General features: G+C 47.8%; 1 protein-coding gene and 1 pseudogene across 2 annotated transcripts; both read right to left on the bottom strand.

The window, feature by feature from the left end:
• Positions 1–579: 579 nt before the first annotated feature.
• LOC137483347 (E3 ubiquitin-protein ligase makorin-2 pseudogene) lies at positions 580–1,661 on the bottom strand (annotated as a pseudogene).
• Positions 1,662–9,463: 7,802 nt separating this feature from the next.
• Positions 9,464–17,883, bottom strand: LOC137483083 (neuropeptide Y receptor type 2-like). Of its 2 annotated transcripts, XM_068205914.1 has the most exons (3): positions 17,566–17,883; positions 16,507–16,620; positions 9,464–10,863 (listed from the first exon to the last, which is right to left on the bottom strand). In XM_068205914.1, the coding sequence occupies exon 3, from the start codon at positions 10,844–10,846 to the stop codon at positions 9,662–9,664; it is 1,185 nt and encodes a 394-aa protein (XP_068062015.1). In that variant the 5' UTR covers positions 10,847–10,863; positions 16,507–16,620; positions 17,566–17,883; the 3' UTR covers positions 9,464–9,661. The 2 variants fall into 2 exon arrangements, with proteins under 2 accessions (XP_068062015.1, XP_068062014.1); XM_068205913.1 differs by lacking the exon at positions 17,566–17,883 and having other exon boundaries at positions 16,554–16,940.
• Positions 17,884–20,810: the final 2,927 nt, after the last annotated feature.

Here is a 20,810-nt window from a genome sequence, read left to right as displayed (position 1 = left end):
TCTTCGAGGGAAGGTGGAAGAAGTAGCAATTAAAGGTTGCCTGAACAGGAGCTACACAGGACAGTGAGAAGGAAGTGGCTGCTGCACTCACAGCAGGGATGGGCAGTGCAGGAAGGTGAAGGCAGCACAAGAAATAGTCCTGACGTTGACTCAGAGACAATTTGTGAGGTACCAGGTTCCTGAGGAAAGGCAGGTTTGGACATGATCACTGTGGCCTCCTGTCACTTGTGTCCCTCTGTCCTAGAGAACCGTGGTCATGCTGTGAACATACCCAGAGCTGCACACATGAGGCAACGTCCACAAAGGGAAAAGTGAAAAACTCAGTATGGCTGGTGCAACTTGTAGGAAAACTTTTGCCTCATAATTGTTATCACCTGTGAGGGCTTGAACAATGCTGCAAATGCTGCTGCTTTCACTGGTGTGGAAACAGCCGTGGATGAGTCAGAACATGGAAATAGCTCAGCTGACAGTGAAACAAAGAGCCTGGTCTCCTGCCATAGTGTAGAGGCAGTCACTGTGTTTGGAGAAAAGTAGTTCCCAATTGTGCATTCCAGCATACAGAGCAATTGCTCAGAGAACCTAGCATTTCTGCAGGACCTTGTTATCTCCTTTCAGCCCTTTTGTTCCCTGCAAAACTTCCTTCCAAAGACACTTTCACCCAAACTGGCACGTTCCTTTCCCTTTTTCAAAGTACTTGCAGGGCTTTTTCCCTACTCTGCTTAAACTCCTTAATCAGCTCATTTTTCTTCTGCTTTTCTACCCAGTACACACTGGGAATGACAAACTTGAATATTACTCGGCACTCTGGACAGGACTTGATGATGGATTTCTTGAACTACTTGGTACATCTCCACTGCCAGATGCAGGACAAGAAGTACGTGTGGTTGCAATTGGAAAGGATCCCAAACCTCCTCTCAGAGGCTGGTGGTTTCTCACACAGCACTTCCACACAGATGCTGCACACCTTGACCTGACTGGCCTGGAAAGCAAAGGCCTTCTTCATATCAAGCTCAAATGTTGCTATACACATAATCTTGTGAGCCTTCCTCTGTTCTTGGTTGAAAGGCTGAAGCACTTGCTGCCCACATATCTCACCCATGATGTCGTGGAGGTACAGGCAGCACTCTCCCAGGTGCCACATTCCCTCCACCATGTATGGACACAACTGCTCCCTGTCACCACAGGAGCTCCCAGTCCACTGCAAATTGCTTCCAAGTGGTAATGGGGCTTCACTTCCAGATTAATATTTTGGTCACTGCAGCGCAGCACAACTCTGAGGGCACTGGACTTCTGCTGCTCTTCACTCAAGCCACACAGATTTCTGTCCCTGAGCCTCCTCTTACTCTGTGCTCCGTGTGGTGGTGGGACCACACTCGGGCTGTGGGGGACTGCCAGGGATGGCACGGTGGCTGTGGCTCACCCGGGGCTGTGACCCTCATCTGATCACACCTGTACCAAGCACTGTAGGCACACTGTCCCTTCTCGTAGTACTTGAAGATGGTGGAGGATTTGCTTGTAGGCAAATCATGTGAGAGCAGAAACTTGTTTGCCTCCCAACACACTCTCTGCACGTAGTACCTGCATGTCACCTGCTCTGTGCTCATCGTGGCAGCACACTGCCTGGCCTCTGGCCCCTGACTTCTGGTTGTTGAGCACAGAGAGTCCAGAGGACAGTGGCAAGAGCAACCAGAGGTACAGCAAGTGAGCCCTGCAAGGAGGTACAGAAAAAAAAAAGACTTGATTTAGTCTGGGGGAAGTGGAAGACATACATGATAATACCCTTCAAATAGGTAAAAGTGCAGTATAGAAGGTAATAAACTATTATCTGTGTCTGCCAGGAGACAAGAAGTGATAGGTTGCAGTAAGGGAGAATTATTGGTTACAATTAGGAAGGGCTCACATTAGACTGTGTGGGGAGCAGATGAAACCACCATCACAGGAGCCCTGGAAGAGGTGAGACACCCTGTGATCAGGAATGGTTTAGCCAAAGAAGTTCCATTTCCCTCACATTTATTTCCTATGATCTTTTGTTATACTATGCATGTGATGAAAATACTCCAGAACCTCTCCCCACTTTCTGGGAGACCTGTGAGCAGTGCTTTGATATCTCTGTCTCAGACACAGGCTCTTGCCAGGCTGTTCCAGCTGCTTGGGTTGCAATGAGATTAGCTCATGTCCTTTTAATGACGTAATTAGAAAAAAACAGGATTCCAAATGAACTACTGGGTATTAACAACCCAACTGTCATTGATTTTACATGAAGCCAACTGGAATTTCACAAAACAGACTGCAGTGCCAGGCAGACCTTACAAGGACTGCAGTAAGACATCTTTGCCACTGCAACAATCTCATTCCTTGAAGCAACAGACCATTTCAATCAGTTCTTGCCATGGTAGTTTTGTTATCTTACTTTTACTTAATTGGTTACTGCAGGGTTGTCTTGGAGACTTAAGATCTGCTCTTTGAAACTACTGGATTCTTACATGCAAGCTAGGAAAGAGAAATGGGATTTCACACAGCAAAGTTGTCAGTAACAAAACTGGACCAAAAAAGCTGAACCACTGCATAAATGTATTATCTGATGTCCAGCAACACAGCTGTCTGCTGAGCTCAACCTTGGAGACTGGATCCCAGCAACTGAAGCCCTTATTATTATTTTAATAAACATGTCTGAATTTTTGTCTGAAGTCAACTGCCACTGCAGAGGGCAAGTCAAACTTTACTCTGGCCTTGTTGCCTGGGTTTGCTATTCCTGTGTGTACACTCACCAGCCCTCAGGTTTGGTTGCCCCCTCCCCAGTTTTCACATGCAGATCTCTTGCTGATTCCTCTTTTGAAGGTTTCTTTTTCTGGCGCTCAAATCTTGGCTGACAGGAGTGCAGCCATGCTGTGTGCTGATTGCAGCTGGCAGGTGGATTAGAGCCCATTCAGATGGCTGTGAAATGCCTCTGTGAGACAGAAATGGCAGAACAATGGATTATTTCACCATGAAGAGCCCAGAAACTGATGCAGACAGTCACATGGAGGAGACAAGCTGAGGAGCATGAAGACATAAAGCAATTTTTGCTTCCACAAGCCTCACGAGATCTTTCCAGCTCAAAGTTTTGGAGATCTGCTGCCAGCTCCCTTCCTCCTCACCTAAGCTGGTTGATTTCTCTGAGGTACAGGATGTTCTCGATTTTTTCCAAAATATGTGGGAGCTACAGTTGCCAAGTTACAAAACCTCATCACTCTTTTCCTGAAATGCATAATTCCTCATTTCTCAGTTTCATGGAATGGACAGGTGAAGCTGTGATCTATGACACTTGTTCACTATCAGGATCATTTAGACTCCAGTCTTGCCCCTGGATAAATCTATTGGATAGAGAGTTCAGGGTGAGGAAGGGATCTGATTGCCCTTTTGTCTCTCATCTTCAAAAACAAAACTGGGGATGCATTTCACAATTCACTGAACTGACTCAGTGACCAGTGTAATGAGATTTCATTAAGAATACAGAAACACTGCAGCCAGGGAGAGGCAGCCTAACATTTTATTCAAGAGGTGTCCTTCCTCCTCACCTACTGAAAAGCACTCATATGATCGATCCCAAGCAAGGTCAGAACAAAACTGATGGATCCCACTCCTTCACAGGAACTGGGAGCAAAGTTCAGCTCATTGTAGTATTTGTGGAACTAAAGGAGGTCCACAGGATGATGAGGGATGAAGAAACTGTCTTAGGAGACATGAATTGAACCAGGAGAGAAGAATGCTGAAAAATGAGGACAGCACCAAGATTTTTAAAAGGAAGAAGGCCCTAGGTAAGCTCTGGTTCAGCTGCTGTTCAGGAGGTCCTGGAACCAGCAGACATTTGCTGAATCTAATAGGGGGTTGGTTTTAGGAGATAAAAGGAAGTGCTTATTCACACTGTGCAAGTGAACTTCTGGAACTGGCTGCCCTGGGAAGTAGACAGAATTGTCAGAGTCAGGCAGCAATTAGACAAAATCACAAGCAAAAAGTCTAGACATGGGCACTAAATGCCCTAGGCAGGGATGTCCACTTTAACGTAGCTGATACAACAATTGTGGCTGTTGTTAGAGGAATGAGGGGAATGGACTACTGAAGTGGCCAAGCAAGTGTGCTTTCCTTAAATAGCATCTTTTATTGCCTCAATCTGCAACAGAGTACTGGACATGATGGATCCAGGTTTGCTGTTGTTTCTTACTTGTCTCTAATTTGATAGAGGCTCTGTTCTTCCTGCACCATGACAGAGTTCATTCCCCTTTGATCCTGCTCCCAGTAGAGCCAACAATCTAGCCCAGGTTACATAAAGAACTATATAACCTCCAGATTTCATCCAAGGGTTCATCTTCTCCTGAATATCTTGAAATCTTTTTCTGTCCCCTAATTTCCTTCTTCCTTCCACAAACCAGCAAGAAGCACCATGTGGCTGAGCTGCTTGTGAATCTTGAAGATGAGCAGTGTTGAAAGTTTGTGACACATTAGCAGAGCAGCACAGTGACAACTCCATGTCTGTGCACTACAATAAGCTAGTTATAAACAAGAGGGTTTCTCCTCTAATGTTCCCAGTCCTTGCTACCACACTGGAGAGGAATGGACTAATGAAGATTTCCTCCTGTGAGCTCCATGAGGCACCTGCACTGTTCCTTCTGAACTCATTACAGTGAACAGAACATAGAGCAGAAAAAGCATTTTTTTGCTGGCTATAAATCATGAGTGACACTAAAGTATTGCTATTAGCAGCAGAAAAATGCTTTCCTCCCCCAACCTCATTCAGCCCTGTGTATGTACAACACTATGGCAAAGGGTGATGGGGTGTCTGGATGGAAAATTAAATAGAGGTTGTGTTGTCTGAAGATAAATTGGTACCTCCCTTGACGTGAGTGACTTTGTCTTTTTCTGATTTGTCTTTTAACTTAAAAAACACTGAGACTAGAGATAAGGATGAGCTTTAAAACCCTAGCCTTTGTCCCCTCCCAGGCTCTCCTGAACAAGTCCTGTCTCTGAAATGAGCTCAAAATGAAGATAAATGTTCTGGCAGTAATATGCAATATTCAATATTATTTTTGGCATTTGAAGAATCCCAAGCTAGATAAGGGAAAACTGAAAGGAAAACAAAACTCTGTTTTTTTTTTCAAATGCAAGCGACCAAATTCTGCTTACCAATATGAACCCAGAATCCTTTCTCTTTTTTTTCAGATTATTGCAGTAATTCCTGATTTTCACAGGAGTAGCTGATTATGGGGCCTTATTTAAAACCCAGCACATTCAGAGACCCTGGTGGAATCACACAATAACACAACTGAAAGACAAAGGCATGAGAAGACAGTGCCAACTCCCCAGCTTCTGCCCAAAGGCTAATTTGGTTTTGGACCATGTTAGCTGTAACAATGATAAGATTAACACCTGATACCAAGGGAAAGGCTGAACTGTCTGAGACCTCCTTCAGCAGAACAGAACTGGCTTCAGCTCCTCCAGCATATTAGCATATGTTAGAGGAAAGGCCTCTTTCCTGGACTAGGGTGTATTTCCCTATAGAGCCTCCGTGCAAAGCTCAGAGCAGTGTTTCTGCTGATACATTTGTTGGTATGTTGAATAAAACATGTGCCATTTGACATTGTTTGCTTGGGCTTCCACAGAGGATGGGAGAGGGCACCTATTGCTGTAAGGCAGAGAGGCATGAGAGGCTGAATCTGGCCTTTCTAGGAGCAGGATGAAACCCAGGCAAATGCAGGAGCATGTCACATTTTTGATTCTGAGAGAGCCCTGACCAAAGGACACAGCTCTCCCCTCACTGATTGAAGTGCCAGCTGAATATGTTGCCTTAAGACAAGGAAAAGTAAAAAGCCCAAACCTTTGCTCTCTCTATTAGGTGCATTACCTTGTTACAGACATGTATGCTTTGGAAATTAAATGGGAAGGGATTTTCAGAAGAAGCTGAGTGTTTTAGAGGCAAAATTTCTAGTGCTTAGTAAGGCTCCTGTGTCCAAAGGACAGCCTGTGCTCTGCAAATTTCCATGTGCTTTGTCAAGACTGGAAGTTTGATAAGAGACTGGTTCTCAAGAGCTCTTAGAGCATCCTGTTCTAGGGAACAACAGTTATTGATGCTGCTGGTTTTAAACTAAGAAGTTGTCACATCTCAGCTGTTCTTGGATTTGACTGGCATGTGAGGAAGGGTTGCATGGAATAGCTAGAGGCATTGCCACCTGTTGTGTCTATTCAAAGTTAATAATTTTCTAGGCAATTAAGAACTGTGCAGTAGTACATTTTATAATACAAGATTTGTGTGATGTGACCAGAAGGAGTGTCCTAGCATAAGAAATAGGATGCTTCTAAAGGAATTCAGAATCTCCCTCCTAAAAGCTGTGAAATATTCTCAGGTCAGTTCAGAGAAGCAGCATATTGAGAAGGACGTCAGCAGAATCAGGAAGAGCCCTAGAGGAAATTCGTTTGGCCACCAGGTACAGCACTGTGTTCCAGATAAGCTTTGATGAAACACTTGATCATTTCATTTCTGTCACGGTGTTTCTAGCTCTGTAATGAAATACTTCATCCCTGGCAGCTGTTGTGCCAGTGACAGGAGCCGTTCTGTCCCGTGTCATTGACACCAGGGCCAGCTCTGCAGAGAGGAGAGCCACTGGCCAGGCAGTCACGGATGTGCCTTTGGCAAGGAACAGGCAGTGGGAAGATGACTCCAAGATTATCTGTAACTACTAAAGGATGTGCCCTTGACACCCACATAGCAGGGTCATACCCTGTCCTGAGCTCTAAATAGTTCAAAAGCTAAAAAAGCTGCTGGTCTTTGGTTTCATGGAGCTGATCATGGCAGTAAGGCCGTCTTTAGCAGGTTGTTAATATGTGGGGAACCTTCATCTCCAAGAGATTTCTGTTTCATAGAAACAAATTAATTCTTGTCTTCTATGCAGTCACAATAGTCAAAACATACTCTTTATCTACTCTGACCACCCCTTTGTTAAGCAGCTTTGCTTCCTTACTCCCCACCTTCTCTTTTTCTGTTTGGTACTGGACACTAAGGCCCCTTTCCCTCACTAGAGCCATCATCGTTTTCCACAGGAATACACATAGTATACACAACTAAGAGCTGGTTTCCTTGCCAGCAGCGGGTGTGGAAGATTGTAACTTTTTCCAATGGCAAGGAAAAAACAGCGAGCTCACTGGTACAAATCTATCAGTGAAGCTGCACAAGTGTATTAAACAGAGCAAACAAGAACTTTGCTGTTACCTTTCAAGTAAATAGTTTCTCCTTCTCAGTTTGCTCCAGCATAAAAATCCCTCTGCCCTGTACATGCCACTGCCAGTATTTATTTTTTAAGAACTTGGATCTGTTTATTTATTTATCCATATTTAGTTTAAAAGTCTGGGCTCAATCTTAAACAGTCATTCATAATGTCATTATCTGCCTTGCTCTGCAGTTAGATACTGTGTGTGGTGTCACAGGACAAAACCTTTGGCAAGGCCTCCAGAAGAGCAATTTAGCTCCTCATCCATCTTGCCTGGCAGCATGATTGGCTTCCAAGTTTGCGCTGCTAAATTTGTTATTTTACTCTGACTTATATTATTGAGTGTTAAATCACTTTCTGAAGTGTTTATTGGTAATAGTTGAATTCTTTCCACTCATTTGAGCTACTTTTAAAACATAAACATTTCCTTGTATTTTGGAGCTTGATGGAAAGGTGGGGAGAGTTCCTCAGGAGGATGGGTTGTAGAAATGACCGGCTCATTAAGTAGGGACAGAATGTGCCAGTGTTGTGGAGGAGAATATCCTCCCCCTTCCATCAGGATGAAACAGTAAACTCCCACTGCCACTCCACAGCGCTCACATGAGGAAGGTTAGATTGTGTCTTGGTTCTCCCATCATGTCTTGGCCTGTCAGGAAGCAGATCACCTGCTTACTGGAACACCAGTGACTTCCTGGCAGGATCTTCGTAGATCCTGACTCTTCTGGATAGAAGGCCAGGCTGTGATCTGCAGGGTCAGGTGCTGAGGAGGATATTAGGTACCAACATGCCCATGCTTCCAAGTGTGGAGTGTGGTCTGCAGCCCCTCCCTGGCACTGATGTCTCTTGGGAAGGAACCAGAAACAACTTTCTTATACCTATTTAGGACAATGGAGCAGAGGATCAGAGAGCAGAAATAAACAAAGAGCTTAAAATCTACTGTGGCAGTTAGAAGCTGAGGTGGAGAACAAAGGCCAGAGGCAGGTCAAGCTAGAGAGAAGGCAGAATTTCAAATAAGCCCTTTGGCAATTGATCTCTTGAGGACCCAGATGTGACAGCCCAGCAGCCTGATCCAGGCCAGTGTATTCAGTACTGCAGGTCCTCTTACCTCTTGCCCTTGCATCATGAAGACCTACAAGTAAAATTTTTTTTTTTTTTTTTTTTTTTTAATGAGGAGATCTGTTGAGTCTCTTTCTTGCATCTGGGAGTTACTTTCCAATCTGATGAACACTGACTTTTAGAGATGACACCAAGATCACAGTAACAATCAAGACTCCTTTGATGGCAGAGCTAAAAATACACTTCCCAGCTGACACAAGCCTTCAGAAGGAGAACATAGAGTTTGGTTCGAAAGAATACATCTTCCTTAGTCTCCATGTCTTCTGCCAGAGGACACCAAATCTGTGAAAACCATGCAAGCAGGTTACATTTGTCTTCTGAAATGAAGCAGCCATATACAGACCCATATTACCTTCAGCCTCAGCAAGGGGAAAGCTTTAAACCCTCTAAATGCCTTGGAGAAAGGTTTCACTGGCAGGTTTTTGCTCTCTGGTCATGTTGGCATTTGTCAAGTTATTGCATGGCAGGAACCACATCTTTAGCTGCTTGCCCTTGACAATCCCTTAGGAAAGGAAAGATCTGGGGCAGCTGATCAACAGGGCTGAAACTGAACCTATCTGCCTCCCTTCCTCCTCTCCTCCCTGCTAATTACAGGGTGCTGGCACACAAGCCCTGGCTAATGAGGCATTCCCAAAACCCTGCTTCTGCACTTGTAAAGGAGACTGTGGTAAGTAGTGCCACTGCCACCTCCTGGGCTTTCAGAGGACTTGAGCACATCCTGTGGGTTTTAAATGCAGATTTATGTAAGTGTTGGGCAAGACATCATGGACTACCCAGCTGCAATCCGTGCCAGCCCACTCTCTCCCCAGGTCAGATGAGTGATGGCACTAACAAGCAGGTGTTTGCAGAACAGAGTGCAGGTCTCCCTCCCCTTGGAGGCATTAGCTAAAGATGGATCATTAAGGCTTTTGGGTAGGAGACAGATGAACAATCACATGCAATATCAGCTCCACATTTGTAATGTGTAATGTGTCAGGGGGTAAAAGGTTGAGCAACCCACTTTGGCAAATGGAAATAGCAAGAAGGGTGTATTTTTCTGGCTAAATGAAAGCCTTCTCAGTGTGTTATTTTTTTTTTTTTTTGTGTCTCCATGCATAACTTGAACACAGTGAAAGGAAAAATTAATTTATTTGGTCAGACAAAAATACACCAGATTTATTGTTTTGAGAGATACAGGGGGTATTTCATATTTCTACATGGCTGCTGTAGCTGTAATTGGCAGCACACGTTCTGTCAAAAAAAGGGCATTCACCCCAGAATGTCTCTGGGTCCAGCCAGCCTCTATCCTGGAGGTGGATGTCCCATCCCTAAACCTCTGTGGGCAGTGCTCCATCGCCAGGAGTCTGTTTGATGCTCCCATTTAGGGTGTTGGCCCTGAAGATGTAAGACCTCCCTCTAACTGAGCCTTCAGTGTGGATGCTTTCGGGCTTGTTCTGGCAACGGAAGAACATAAGGAAGCCATTCCTGTAGTTCTTGTTCATCCATCCATAGAGCAGGGGGTTGACAAATGTAGAGCACATGGCCCCGACATGGAAGACAGTGTACAGGAGTTTGTACTCATGGAAGATAAGAACCAGATCAAGATCAATGGCAAGCTGGAATATGTGGAAAGGGAGCCAACAGACTGCAAATACCACAACTACCATCACGAGCATTTTGGTTGTCTTCCTCCTCCGGCACTGATTTTCATTCCTAGAAGTGGGACTGACATGGTTTTTCAGCTTGAACCAGATCCTGGTGTAGGCATAACAAATAATTGCAAGAGGAAGAACATACTGCAGGAGGAGCATGGACAGACTGTAGATGGTGGCATCTCTGTTGCTAGCAGAGGGCCATTTTTCTGAGCAAACTGCCATTTTGAGGTTAATGGATGGGATTTCCTCATATCGGTACTCCCTGAAGATGGCCAGAGGTCCTGCTAGGACAGCTGCTGCCAGCCACATGACAGCTATGATGGTGAAACTGAGCCTCTTGGAAATCCTGCTGTCCAGGTGGAAAACAATGCAGCGGTACCGATCCAGGGCAATCACAGTCAGGGTCAGAGTGGACACATGGACACTCAAAGCTTGAGCATAAGGAACCAGGTGACAAAGGACAGCTCCAAACTTCCACTCGTCCAGCAGGGTGTACACTAGGGTGAAAGGCAGACAGAGTGTGTCCACCATCAGGTCTGCCAGGGCCAGGTTAGCTATGAAGAAGTTGGTGACAGTCCTCATGGTCTTGTACTTCACTATGATGTAGATGACCAGTGAGTTTCCAATGAACCCCAGCAGAATGATGAGGGAGTAGGCAGCAATCAGGATGACTTGGACCCCCAGGATCTTGGTGCTGTCCATCATGACACTGCGGGACCCAGAGAGATCCTGGGTAGGAGTGACAAAGTCCTTGGCATGCCAGCCATGTGGCAGCTTCTCATCTAATGCTATCTTCTCCACGGTGAATGTGCTGTTGGCTCCCTCCAATGGTCCCATGCCTGGCCTGACACTTTCCATAAGGAGGAGAATGGGGTCTGGAACACAGATATAACAGAAGTGAGAGCACAGGTTGCAGTCATTTTTGATGAGATTTACTTGCCTACAAAAATTCTCTAACACCTTAAGAACTAGGAAAGGAGAGAAACAAGGTACTCTCAAAGTTAAGGTGTTCTTCTCCACCTCCCTGTAACAATTTATTTATTTCCACATTGTGCACCAGGTTTTTTTCTGTTTCTTATTTCTCACCTCTCAAGGTGAAAATATCTGTCCCTCTGCCTCTGCATAAGTCTCTGCCACTGCTCCTGCTAGTGATGCCACCACCCAATCCACCCAGTACTGTCTGCTCTCCCTCCCAGTAACGTGGGTACCACAACTAATGCCATTTCATGAGCCATTCTCTGTGATCAAAGGTGTGGCGTAGTCATTCCCTGGCCCTCATTACCACGCCCTCAAGGTGCTGTGAAGCAATTAGACAAACCATTTTTCTTCCTTCTCCTGCCAGTCTCAGGGTTCCCAGGCATCTGGCAATTGTTGCCTGCCTTGGTGGCTTTGAAGACAGGCACCCAGCCAGGCAGGTGATGGAGTGTCCCCATCACAGAAAAGGGAAGTTTGACAGCACAAAGAGCACAGTTACAAGTCCTAAGTAAGGAGCTACTGGACAGTGAGACACATGAACCCTATGGCGAGGAGACACTCCACATTTTCTGCTTTCTCCAAGGATTCAGTGAGTGGCTCATATTCCTTTATAAGAGTTTTGCATCTAGATTATGATTGTTACAATGATACAACAAACCATGTATTAGGATTTGGCCCAATCTGAAGAGGGTCCAGGTGATTATAAATTATAAGTTGTATTATAAATTCTGTATTACTTAGGTGATTAGAAATCATAAATTATTAATAAATTCTGAATTTTGCTATTTGTAGATTGCACTGTGTTGATTCTGCTTGTAGAAATCCCGTGCTGTTTCAATCATAAATTCAGTTGTACATTAATCATAATACCCTGATAAAGAAACAAAGCTTTAACTGTCACCATGATCTAGTGTCATCTTCATTCTGCCCAGGATCCCTAAAAGAACCTCTCTGTCCTCTCAGTGTTGGTGGCACCCAAGCATCCGCTGGCTTAGCAGAGGAGGGAGCTCCTACAGGGACATGCATGTGCAGGGCATAAACCATTGAAGCTGTGAACGAGCCTCCCACGGAGCTGCTGCTGAGCATCCAGGCACAGACAGGCCGAGAGCCAGAGCCCCAGCATCCATCAGCCTCCTGCCACGTGGGGCTCACGAGCCTGTGTGGGATGGCTGTGGGAGCAGGGAGCCCGAGGGGCCAGAGCTGACGCAGCCTGGAAGCCCTGGCTGGCATTAGGTGCCACCGGAACAGCAGTGTTGTCACAGCAGCGTGTTCATTGAATCCAAACACGGCAGGAGAAAGGCCACCTCTGTTACTGGCTCCTGCTCAGCCTCCGTGGCTCAGAATTGCTGTGGGCTATGTGGAGAGGGGTGGACATGGCCCCTCACATATCCCCTCTCCCCAGCTCTGTGAGGGGGACCCCACTCCCACTGCAGACTTAAATAAAAGTGAGTGAAAGTCGTCATTCTGCCCAAGCAGGGAGGTCAGCAAAACATTGTGGTTTCTGACCTGCGGGGGTGGGGGGGAATGCCCTTTCACTAAGGGAGGGAGGCAAAGGGCTTAAATGAAGTGGGAATTTGAGGCAGACTACTGGTTATCTTCTCAGGATCCTCGAGGAAGGAACTGGGTTTGTCCCAGTAAAGATGTGAGCACTGCTGACTGGGTGCTGGTGGGCTTCCTGCAAGTCCCATACAAGCCAAAGGTTTAAGGACAGCCTGTCCTTGGGAAGGGAGAATGCTTTGCAATTGCATTTCAGCCTAAACTAAAACGTCTGCTTGTCCTGTCATCCCTCCTCAGATCAAGGATTGTGATTCCCCACCAGGGGCTGCTCCCAGGAGTCTGCCCGGCCGGTTGCAAAGCCAGGACCCTGCTGAGGCCCAGCAGAAGAGCTGCCTGCAGTAAAACCATCCCTGCTGGCACCCTTTCTCTTTCCCTCTCCCTGTCCAGTTGCCTGCCTAACATCTCACTCTGCAGACTGATTTATGCCAGTGGTTCCTGTAAATGAAGCTGTTGGGCTCAGACACTGTGAGAGAGTAGACACCATGTAGCTACTGCTAGGAGGGTAGGAAGCAGAGGAAAAAATGGGATCTGCCAGGACCAGGGTTTGTTTAAGGGTGATTTCAGACCTCCACAACACCCCTGCCCCAGCCTTGGAAAGACCAAGGGGAAGCTCCAGCTTTTAAGACAGGAGAGAGGAGCTCAAAGCCATGCCATACAGTGGATGCAGGGGAAAGCAGAGCAGGGGAACAGGCAGAGCCCTGGGAAGGTGGCACAGCCACAGCCCCTTTGGCAGATACCTGTGCTGCAGCTGGCCCTGAGCAAACCCCACTGCCAGGAGAGCATGGTCAGCCAAGGAAACAGAGCAAGTGCTAGGGACACTTTCAGTGACTGTACTTTCCCTGCTTGCCACTCCTCTGGGATTTAAACCTTCTGGATTGTCCAGCATTACTTTATCACTTGTCATCACCTTTTCTGTGGCTTGCCTGTTCCATTTATCTTCAGTACCAACTCCTGGCACCAGGCCAGTGGACATTCCTTCTCTTTTTCTCCATCTCATCCACCAACTGGCTGCCAGTTCCTGCGCTCACATCTCAGCCTATTTCCTTTTGCTGGAGACTGGCAGCTACCCACCATCTGAGAGGAGCCAGGAACATCATGGCTGTTGGAGCTGCTTTGCTTCCCAACAAAATGGCCTTAATGAAGTCACTATTTGATTTTGTTTGTTTTGTTTTTTCTCCAAAGGGGAAATATTACAAATCAATTAAGACATTTTAATTAAGAGACAAAATGATTATAATAAATGCTCCCACTCCAGAGGCTGCCTGGAGGTCGCTGGGATGCTGCTAGGAGTGGACTGAGGTCTGTTCCAGCAAGTAATGGAAGTACTGGCATATGTGTAGGCTGCTGTCAGGCCCCATGCCTAACAGGCCTGCCAGACTAGATGAAAAAATCCTTGGAGCTGAGAGCCAACTGTTTTTGGGACAAGAAAGCAGCAGGACAGACCAGGAGGAGGCAGAAGTGCTATCCAGGTTCTTTCCTCTGTGCTGAGCTGTCATGAAGGGATGCAGAAACAGACTGCTGCCTGTATCAAGATAACCCTAACCCTCAGCCTCTGCTCCAGCCGAGGTTCAGCCTGAGGCAGGGCTGGGACCCAGGGATGGCTCCCAGTGAGACAGAGCCGTTCCCTGTGCCAGCAGGCTTCAGCCTTCAGGAACTGGGGAAGCACAGGGGAGCCCTTCACTCAGCACACTGCTGTCAATGACTGGGACAGTGACCAAAGTGACAGCTCCATTCCTACAGAGGGCCCAGACCAGGTGCCCTGGGACTTATCCACCTCTGCTTCCTGGGGCACCCCAGCTCCCTCCATGCCCCTGCTGCAGCCCCAGGCATTCAGCCAGACTGGAAGAGGCATATCCAGACCTGGAAGAGCCATCTGTAAAGCCTGGCAGGGTTCAGAAAGCAAGGCTGGAGGGGTGGTCAAAGGGCTGGAGAAAACAGAGCTTGTTAATTAGAATTTCTCTTTTTGTCCAAGCATTGAGACTGGAGTCCATGGCATCGAAAGGAGAGAGTGAAAGGACTTGGGCCAGTCTCTGCTCCTTGGTTAATGACAAACACTTTCTACAGCAGTGTGAGGGCTGAGGCTGATGGATACCTCCATGGCTTGGCTCACTGATTTATTCCATGCTTGTCCTTCCTCCAAAGCAGCTCAATTACACCAAATCCCTTAAGCTCCAGCAGCCCAGTCAGGAGCACTGATTCATCTCATCCCCAGACCCCTATCCAGACAGACATCCATGACAGGGAGGTCTGAGACCATTCCTCATCATGAGAAGCTGGTGGTCACCCTGGGACAAGCCACCTTCTACCACCTTCATGTTCCCTTGCAATACTCAAGAGGCAGCAGTGTTCAGTGTCCCTGCACCCCACAGCACAGCACTTAAGGGAGGACAACACAGTAAATGGGGATATGGAGGTTAACCAGCCTGCCAGAGACCACACAGCACATCCATGGCAGGGCTTGGGCAAAGCCCAAGTTTTCTAACTCCAGCCTCCTGTATTCACCACCAAAGAGGACCCTGCATCTCAGCATAAAACCTGAACATAGATCTCAGGAACTGCATGAAAATGCAAAATGTGACTGATGGAGGGGAACAAATTTTGTTGTCTCTGTGCAATGGGCAGGTTTCAGGACAAACAGCAGCTCTGGATGATTTCCTGAAGCCAAAGAACAGATAGAAATTATCCCAGCTCCTTCCATCTCCAGTGAAGGGGTGATTGCCTTGCTATGATACTCCAGCAAAAGGGAAGACCCTCTAACCAGCCCACCATTTGATGTAGCTTTTAAAGTCATCTATCTGCCACTGGTGCAGAAACCTCATGGCATCAGACACTCATTGCCACCCAGAACTGCTGCTGGGGGACCCCAGCACAGAACTGACACTGGGAGACAAAGTGCAAGGACGAGGAGATACACCTGGGAGTTCTTGTGGTTCCTCACACTAAATATTTTTGTGTCCCACACTAGGCTGGAGCCATAGAAGACTCTGAAGGGGACGAGGCAATGAAGATGCCGTAATCACCCAGCTCAGGACAGGATGAAAAAGGAGGTGGTGAGAAGAGATCTGTTTGGCAGGGATACATGCTTTGTCATGGGAATTTATCCTACAGAAAGCAGGGGGGAAGCAGTGCAGGGCCCTCTGCCCTGTGGGATGTGCCATGGGAGCAGAACAAGGCTGGCTGGGACCTAGGGATCAATGGGTGACACTGTGATGGAGAGACACCAGTTGCTGGGGCTGCAGAAAGGAAGAGACAGCGGGGTAGATGGATCCTGGTTAACCTGGGGAATCTGTTACCTCCTGAAATGTATGGAGTCTGGGATAGGTGAGACAGTGGAACAGAGGGAAATAACTCACTGACAGAACAAACGGAGAAAACGCAGTATCCTGCTTTGGGACAGACCAGAAACTCTGCAGGTGAAATGCACCTGCAGCAGGACTATAGAGGATTTCTCTGATCAAGGACTAACATGCAATGGGTGCTGAGAGGAAGCAAGCACTGATTTTCCTCCTGTATCCTTTATCTCCCTTTGCATCTCCCTCTCCGAGGACGCTGATCTGTGGCAGACAGCCGAGTGCCAGCAGCGTGTGCAGTCCCAGCACGGAGGAGCTGACGGAGGTTTGTACCAAGCCACGAGGAGGCAGACTGCAGGAGAGATCAGGATTTCTCAGCCAGCCACGCACCTCAGCCCCTCATCTGCTCCTCTGGAGCTGGATATGCCCGGGTTCTGCAGCACCCTGGAGCAACCTGCTCTCCTGTCTGCTCTCACTCAGCATCCTGCTTCCCACGCTCCCTGCTTCTGCTCAGGGACCTTTCAAAACTCTCCTGTCAGTATCTCGTTTGCTTTCTCTATTCCAGCTCTCCGGGCTGTCAGTCCCCAAATCCAGTTTCCCAAAGATGCTTGGACCTTTTTTGCCTAAACAATGTGGCATGGACAAGACCTGGCCCCATCTCAGCCCTGCTGCTCAGATGAGCCCTCCCTGACCTACCTGCAAAGGTCAGAGCTTCCTCCTCCTCCAGGAGCCGAGCCGCTCACCTCCAGTCACTGTCTCATCGCTGGCCAGGATGGAGCGCTTGGTCCTCTCCACTCTCTGGAAGTCAACCTGTGGCGAAGGAGTGAAAAGCACTTTTCTGCAACTGTCCTCGGAGAAGAGAGGAAGTCAGGTGAGGATCTGGGCTGCTGGACAGTGATTCATCGCCAGGAGTAGCTTTGAAGCCCTCCCTGGGCACCCGGAGAGCCCCTCTGGCAGGGTGACTGACAGCCCCTCTCACGGAGCTGGATGCTGTCTTCGCTCCTGAATGAGAGAAAGGCAGAGAGCGTGTGTTTAACAAACAGCAATGGAAAGGGGGAGGGAGCCTGCTGCTGCTGTTTATACAGTGTTCAGCCACTGAGGGGCTTCTTGCATCGAGCAGAGAGCAGCTTTTCCACCACATCCAGTTTCCTCTCCACGGAGAAGTGCTGGGAGAGCTCTGCAGGCTCCCCGTCCATACCACAGACCTGGGCATGTGTTACCTGCCCTCACTCCACAGCTGTCCCAGCTCCTCAATCTTTGAACTCATTGGGACTGGCACAGTCATGCCCAATGGGGGATGTCCCCTGCAGCAAGAGGTCTGCAGGTCCTGCAGCTCAGCAGAGCTTTCACAGGCCTCCCTCCACCCTCCTCTGTCTCCGTGTTTGCACAGTGCTCAGAGCAATCTGCAGCTTTGGACTTCAGGGACTCCTGCGATACAAACAGAAGTAACGCTGAAAAGTTTCAGCCGCTTGGCAGTGCCTTGGTCTGCTCCAGAGACTTTCAATTTTAGGATACTCAGCACTGCCTACACACCTGAAGCAAAAAAGAGGGAGAGACAGAAAAGCAGCACCCTCACGTCCAAATCTGCAAAATCCAAGCTTGCTGGAGCCCAGGAAAGCACTCTAAAGGCAACACAGGGAAGCAGATAAGCATAGATAAGCCTCACCTGTTCAAAGATTTTGCCCTTAAGGAGAAGTCATGTGTATTCTTAGCACAGGATTTCCAATTCAGGCAATGGGTGAATTTGCAGCTCACCTGGGCTAGGAGGTTCTCCCACAGGCTGAGGGGAAGGACACCTCTCCTTGGCTTTGAGTACCTACAGCTGGAATTTTATCAGAGAAATCTTGCTTTTTACCCCCAGAGTGAACTTTGGTCTCCTTTTCTTTGTGAGAAGGGAAACAGGGAGGCTTTTCAAGCACCCCTTTGTGCCAAAAATTCACAATACACCAGGAAAAAGAAAACACTCTAATGGCTCAGCAGAAAAAGAAGAATGAGAACATTCCTGAAATCACATGGAAAGTGACACTTGAACCCAAGACTTTGACAAGAGTCCTCTTAAGTCCCATCCTTCCCCCTCCTCTCTCTATCTCCCCTTCAGAAAGGAAAGGACTAGGCATGAAATCCACCAGCTGTGCTAACTGGATTTTTGTGGGAGTTTCATGTCTTCTCCCCCTTCCTTTTCCCTAAGGCTGTTGATTTAGCTGCTCGGGAAAGCTGGGAGTGGAGGGAAGCAGGACAAGACAAAAGTGCTTGGAGAGAGCCATTGCTGTCTGCCGCTGGTTGCAGAGAGAGGTGAAGAGCAGCAGTGAGTGGAGCACGCTGCTCCCCCTGTTCCCTGTGGATGGATACTCCTCCTCTCCAGGCTCCTCAGCAGTGGATGGTTGATTTCAGCTCAAGATTATTTTTTTCCTTCTTTCTCTTCTGTGTGAGATTTTTCTTGCTTGCTCCCCAGATTCCTTTGCTACCACTCCCTCCTCTTCCCAGGGTTGAAATAAGATGCCTGGGGAGAAGGCAGTGATTGACAGGAGAGAAATTTGTGCAGCCTGAAGCTGTGAACCTTCATCAGGACTATGGGGTGAATTCCAGTCATTTTTGGCACATGGTCTTTGCTGGATGATAACAAATGCAAACTCTTAAATCATGGATTAGTCAGTGCAAGTCCCCAGGATGTCCTCTCCCACGTCTAAGGGGTCCAGTGGAGCACCAACACCTGCTGTGCTCCAAAACTTCACCTCAGCTCTTCGACAAGACAGAGCTCACTTTTTTTTTCGCAGTGCAAAAAGGTGCAGTTGAGCTCTCAGCACACCTGGACTGTCATCCCAAATGACACCCACCAATCTGGAGTTTGGTCCCCAGTCCCTGGGTGCTCCCCAGCCCTGTCCCTGGGAGTCAGGCTCTTCTCACAGTGCCACAGACATGGGCTGCCTGCCAGTCTGCCTAATCTCACCCAGCTACAACAGAATTACAGCCAGCAGCGGGTGCAGCATAGCCTTGGCTTCTCCACAGGGAAGGGACACCTGGGGGCTGCAGTGACAGGCTCCTCTCACTCCTGCTGGGTTCAGAGGAGCAGTCGTGACACAAACTGCAGCAGCCTGAACACCAAGGTGCAAAACAATCTCCCCACACAGCTTACAGATCCCAAAGCAGCTGAGGGTCTTCCAAGCCCCAGCCAGCAACACTCTGAAGGAGGAGCATGGGGGAATACAAAGATGGTGCCTTGCATTGTCCTGGGGTGTGGAAGGCTGAGCAGCCCCGAGCAGAGCTGCCAGCACCCACTGCAGGCACTGTTGTAACCTCAAGTCTGGGGTATTTTCACACACAATCTGCATTCCCACAAACGCCTGCATGGGGGTCCCAGGAGCCTCGTGTCCTTCCAGACATGATGGGATCATTCAAAGGATCTTTGCAGCTCAAAAGCCTTTCCCAGTGGTTGGGCTTTTATTAGGCAAAAGCGAGTCTGCTCACCCATGCTTCTGAGAAATACAACAATGAATTTTGTACTCCAGGGAGCAAAAATGATGTCAAAAGGCTGAGAAATGGGGCAGAGAAGAAGGCTGTCTTTTGGCCTGTAATCTGCTCTGCCTCAGTGAGCAGGCAGGTTCTCAGTCTGATCACCTTACAGCTGTAAGCCATCTGCTGTAGCTTAACTTCTGTCAGAAAAGGAAGGTGGATTATCTGTTCACTCCCTGGCAGGAATCTCTAAGAAAACTGTTACCAAGGCTTCCAGATGCTCTGGTTCATCCTGCTTCATCTGGAGCAGCAACAGTGACATACTTTAAAAAGCAGTTTTTCATTTTTTAAACATCTGTTTAATTCCACCTGCATGTAACCAAAATATTTCCACTGCTCCTTCCTGAGGTGTCATGCCTGTGTTTTCCTGAGCACCCTCCAAAGTATCAGCAAGCTTTGGTAACACAAAAGCCCCTTTTCCATCTGAACCCCAGAGTTCATGGATGCAGTGGATTTGGGAGTCTGATGCATTTGGGAACTAAATTAGCCACAAAGAGACTCAGGGGTGGGAGGGCGGATGGCAAGCTGTCTCTACCTTCTCTGAATTTAAAAACAGATTCTCATTTCGTAACAGCTTTTTGTTCCTGTGTGAACATTCCTGGAATTTGTGAAGGAGCAGAGACACCATCAGGGACAAGGTTTGGCTAAAGTATCTGAGCAATCTGACACTGATGGTGAGTGCCAGTGAGAGGCGCTGGAGAAGCAGGAGGGGAGATGAACTCTGGGTTGGCCTGGGACTGGCCTGGGTCTGCCACAGCTATGCTCACCTTCAGGGCAGGCAGAAGTCAGGGATGCTGAGTGTGTCTGCAGGATGAGGGTCAGTGAGTCAGGAAGGAGATGATCATATGGAAAAAGATTAACGGGATTTGTCCTGCTGAGCACATCACCACACTTCAGCTCCTGCCCCACTAGGAGCAAACCCACAGGGCTCCTTTGATTAAGACAATTAATGCCTAGGAGGCTTTACCCCTTTCATCCCCTTCCCACCCCTGGATCTCACTCTGACACACAAAATCCCCTTGATCATCCTCACATCAGGACAGAAGGACTCCAAGCAGTTTCTCCAGGCAGACATCAGCACTGCTGAGCCCAGAACTGGCCCCTGCATTTAGCTGCCATTTCTGCAAATCACTGCACTCAAAGCTTTGTTAATTTATTAGAGGGTTGCTTGTTGTTTATGTACCAAGCCAGGTAGAAAACAGCTTCTGCATAAGAGGATAATTGCAGTCAGATAAGCTCTCCAGAGCCAGGATTGCAAAAACATGATACGATGTAGACCAGCAGTTGTCTGGGTAAAACAGAAACATGGATGAGTTTTTGGGTTGGAACGTGTTTCCCCCATCTCTCACAGACTCCCTGTCTGCCTTTGGGCAAATCATTTGATGTATCTCAGTTCTCTGCATATAAAGAAGGTTATAAAAATGCTTCACTCTGGCAAACTCACCCCTGGAGCAGAGGACCTGGTGCTTGGATGTGCAGCAGTGGCAGCT

This window comes from Anomalospiza imberbis, chromosome 15 (assembly GCF_031753505.1).
Source record: "Anomalospiza imberbis isolate Cuckoo-Finch-1a 21T00152 chromosome 15, ASM3175350v1, whole genome shotgun sequence".
Taxonomy (NCBI): domain Eukaryota; kingdom Metazoa; phylum Chordata; class Aves; order Passeriformes; family Viduidae; genus Anomalospiza; species Anomalospiza imberbis.
Note: the sequence above shows the minus strand (reverse complement) of the source record. Positions and strands in the feature narration are given on the sequence as shown.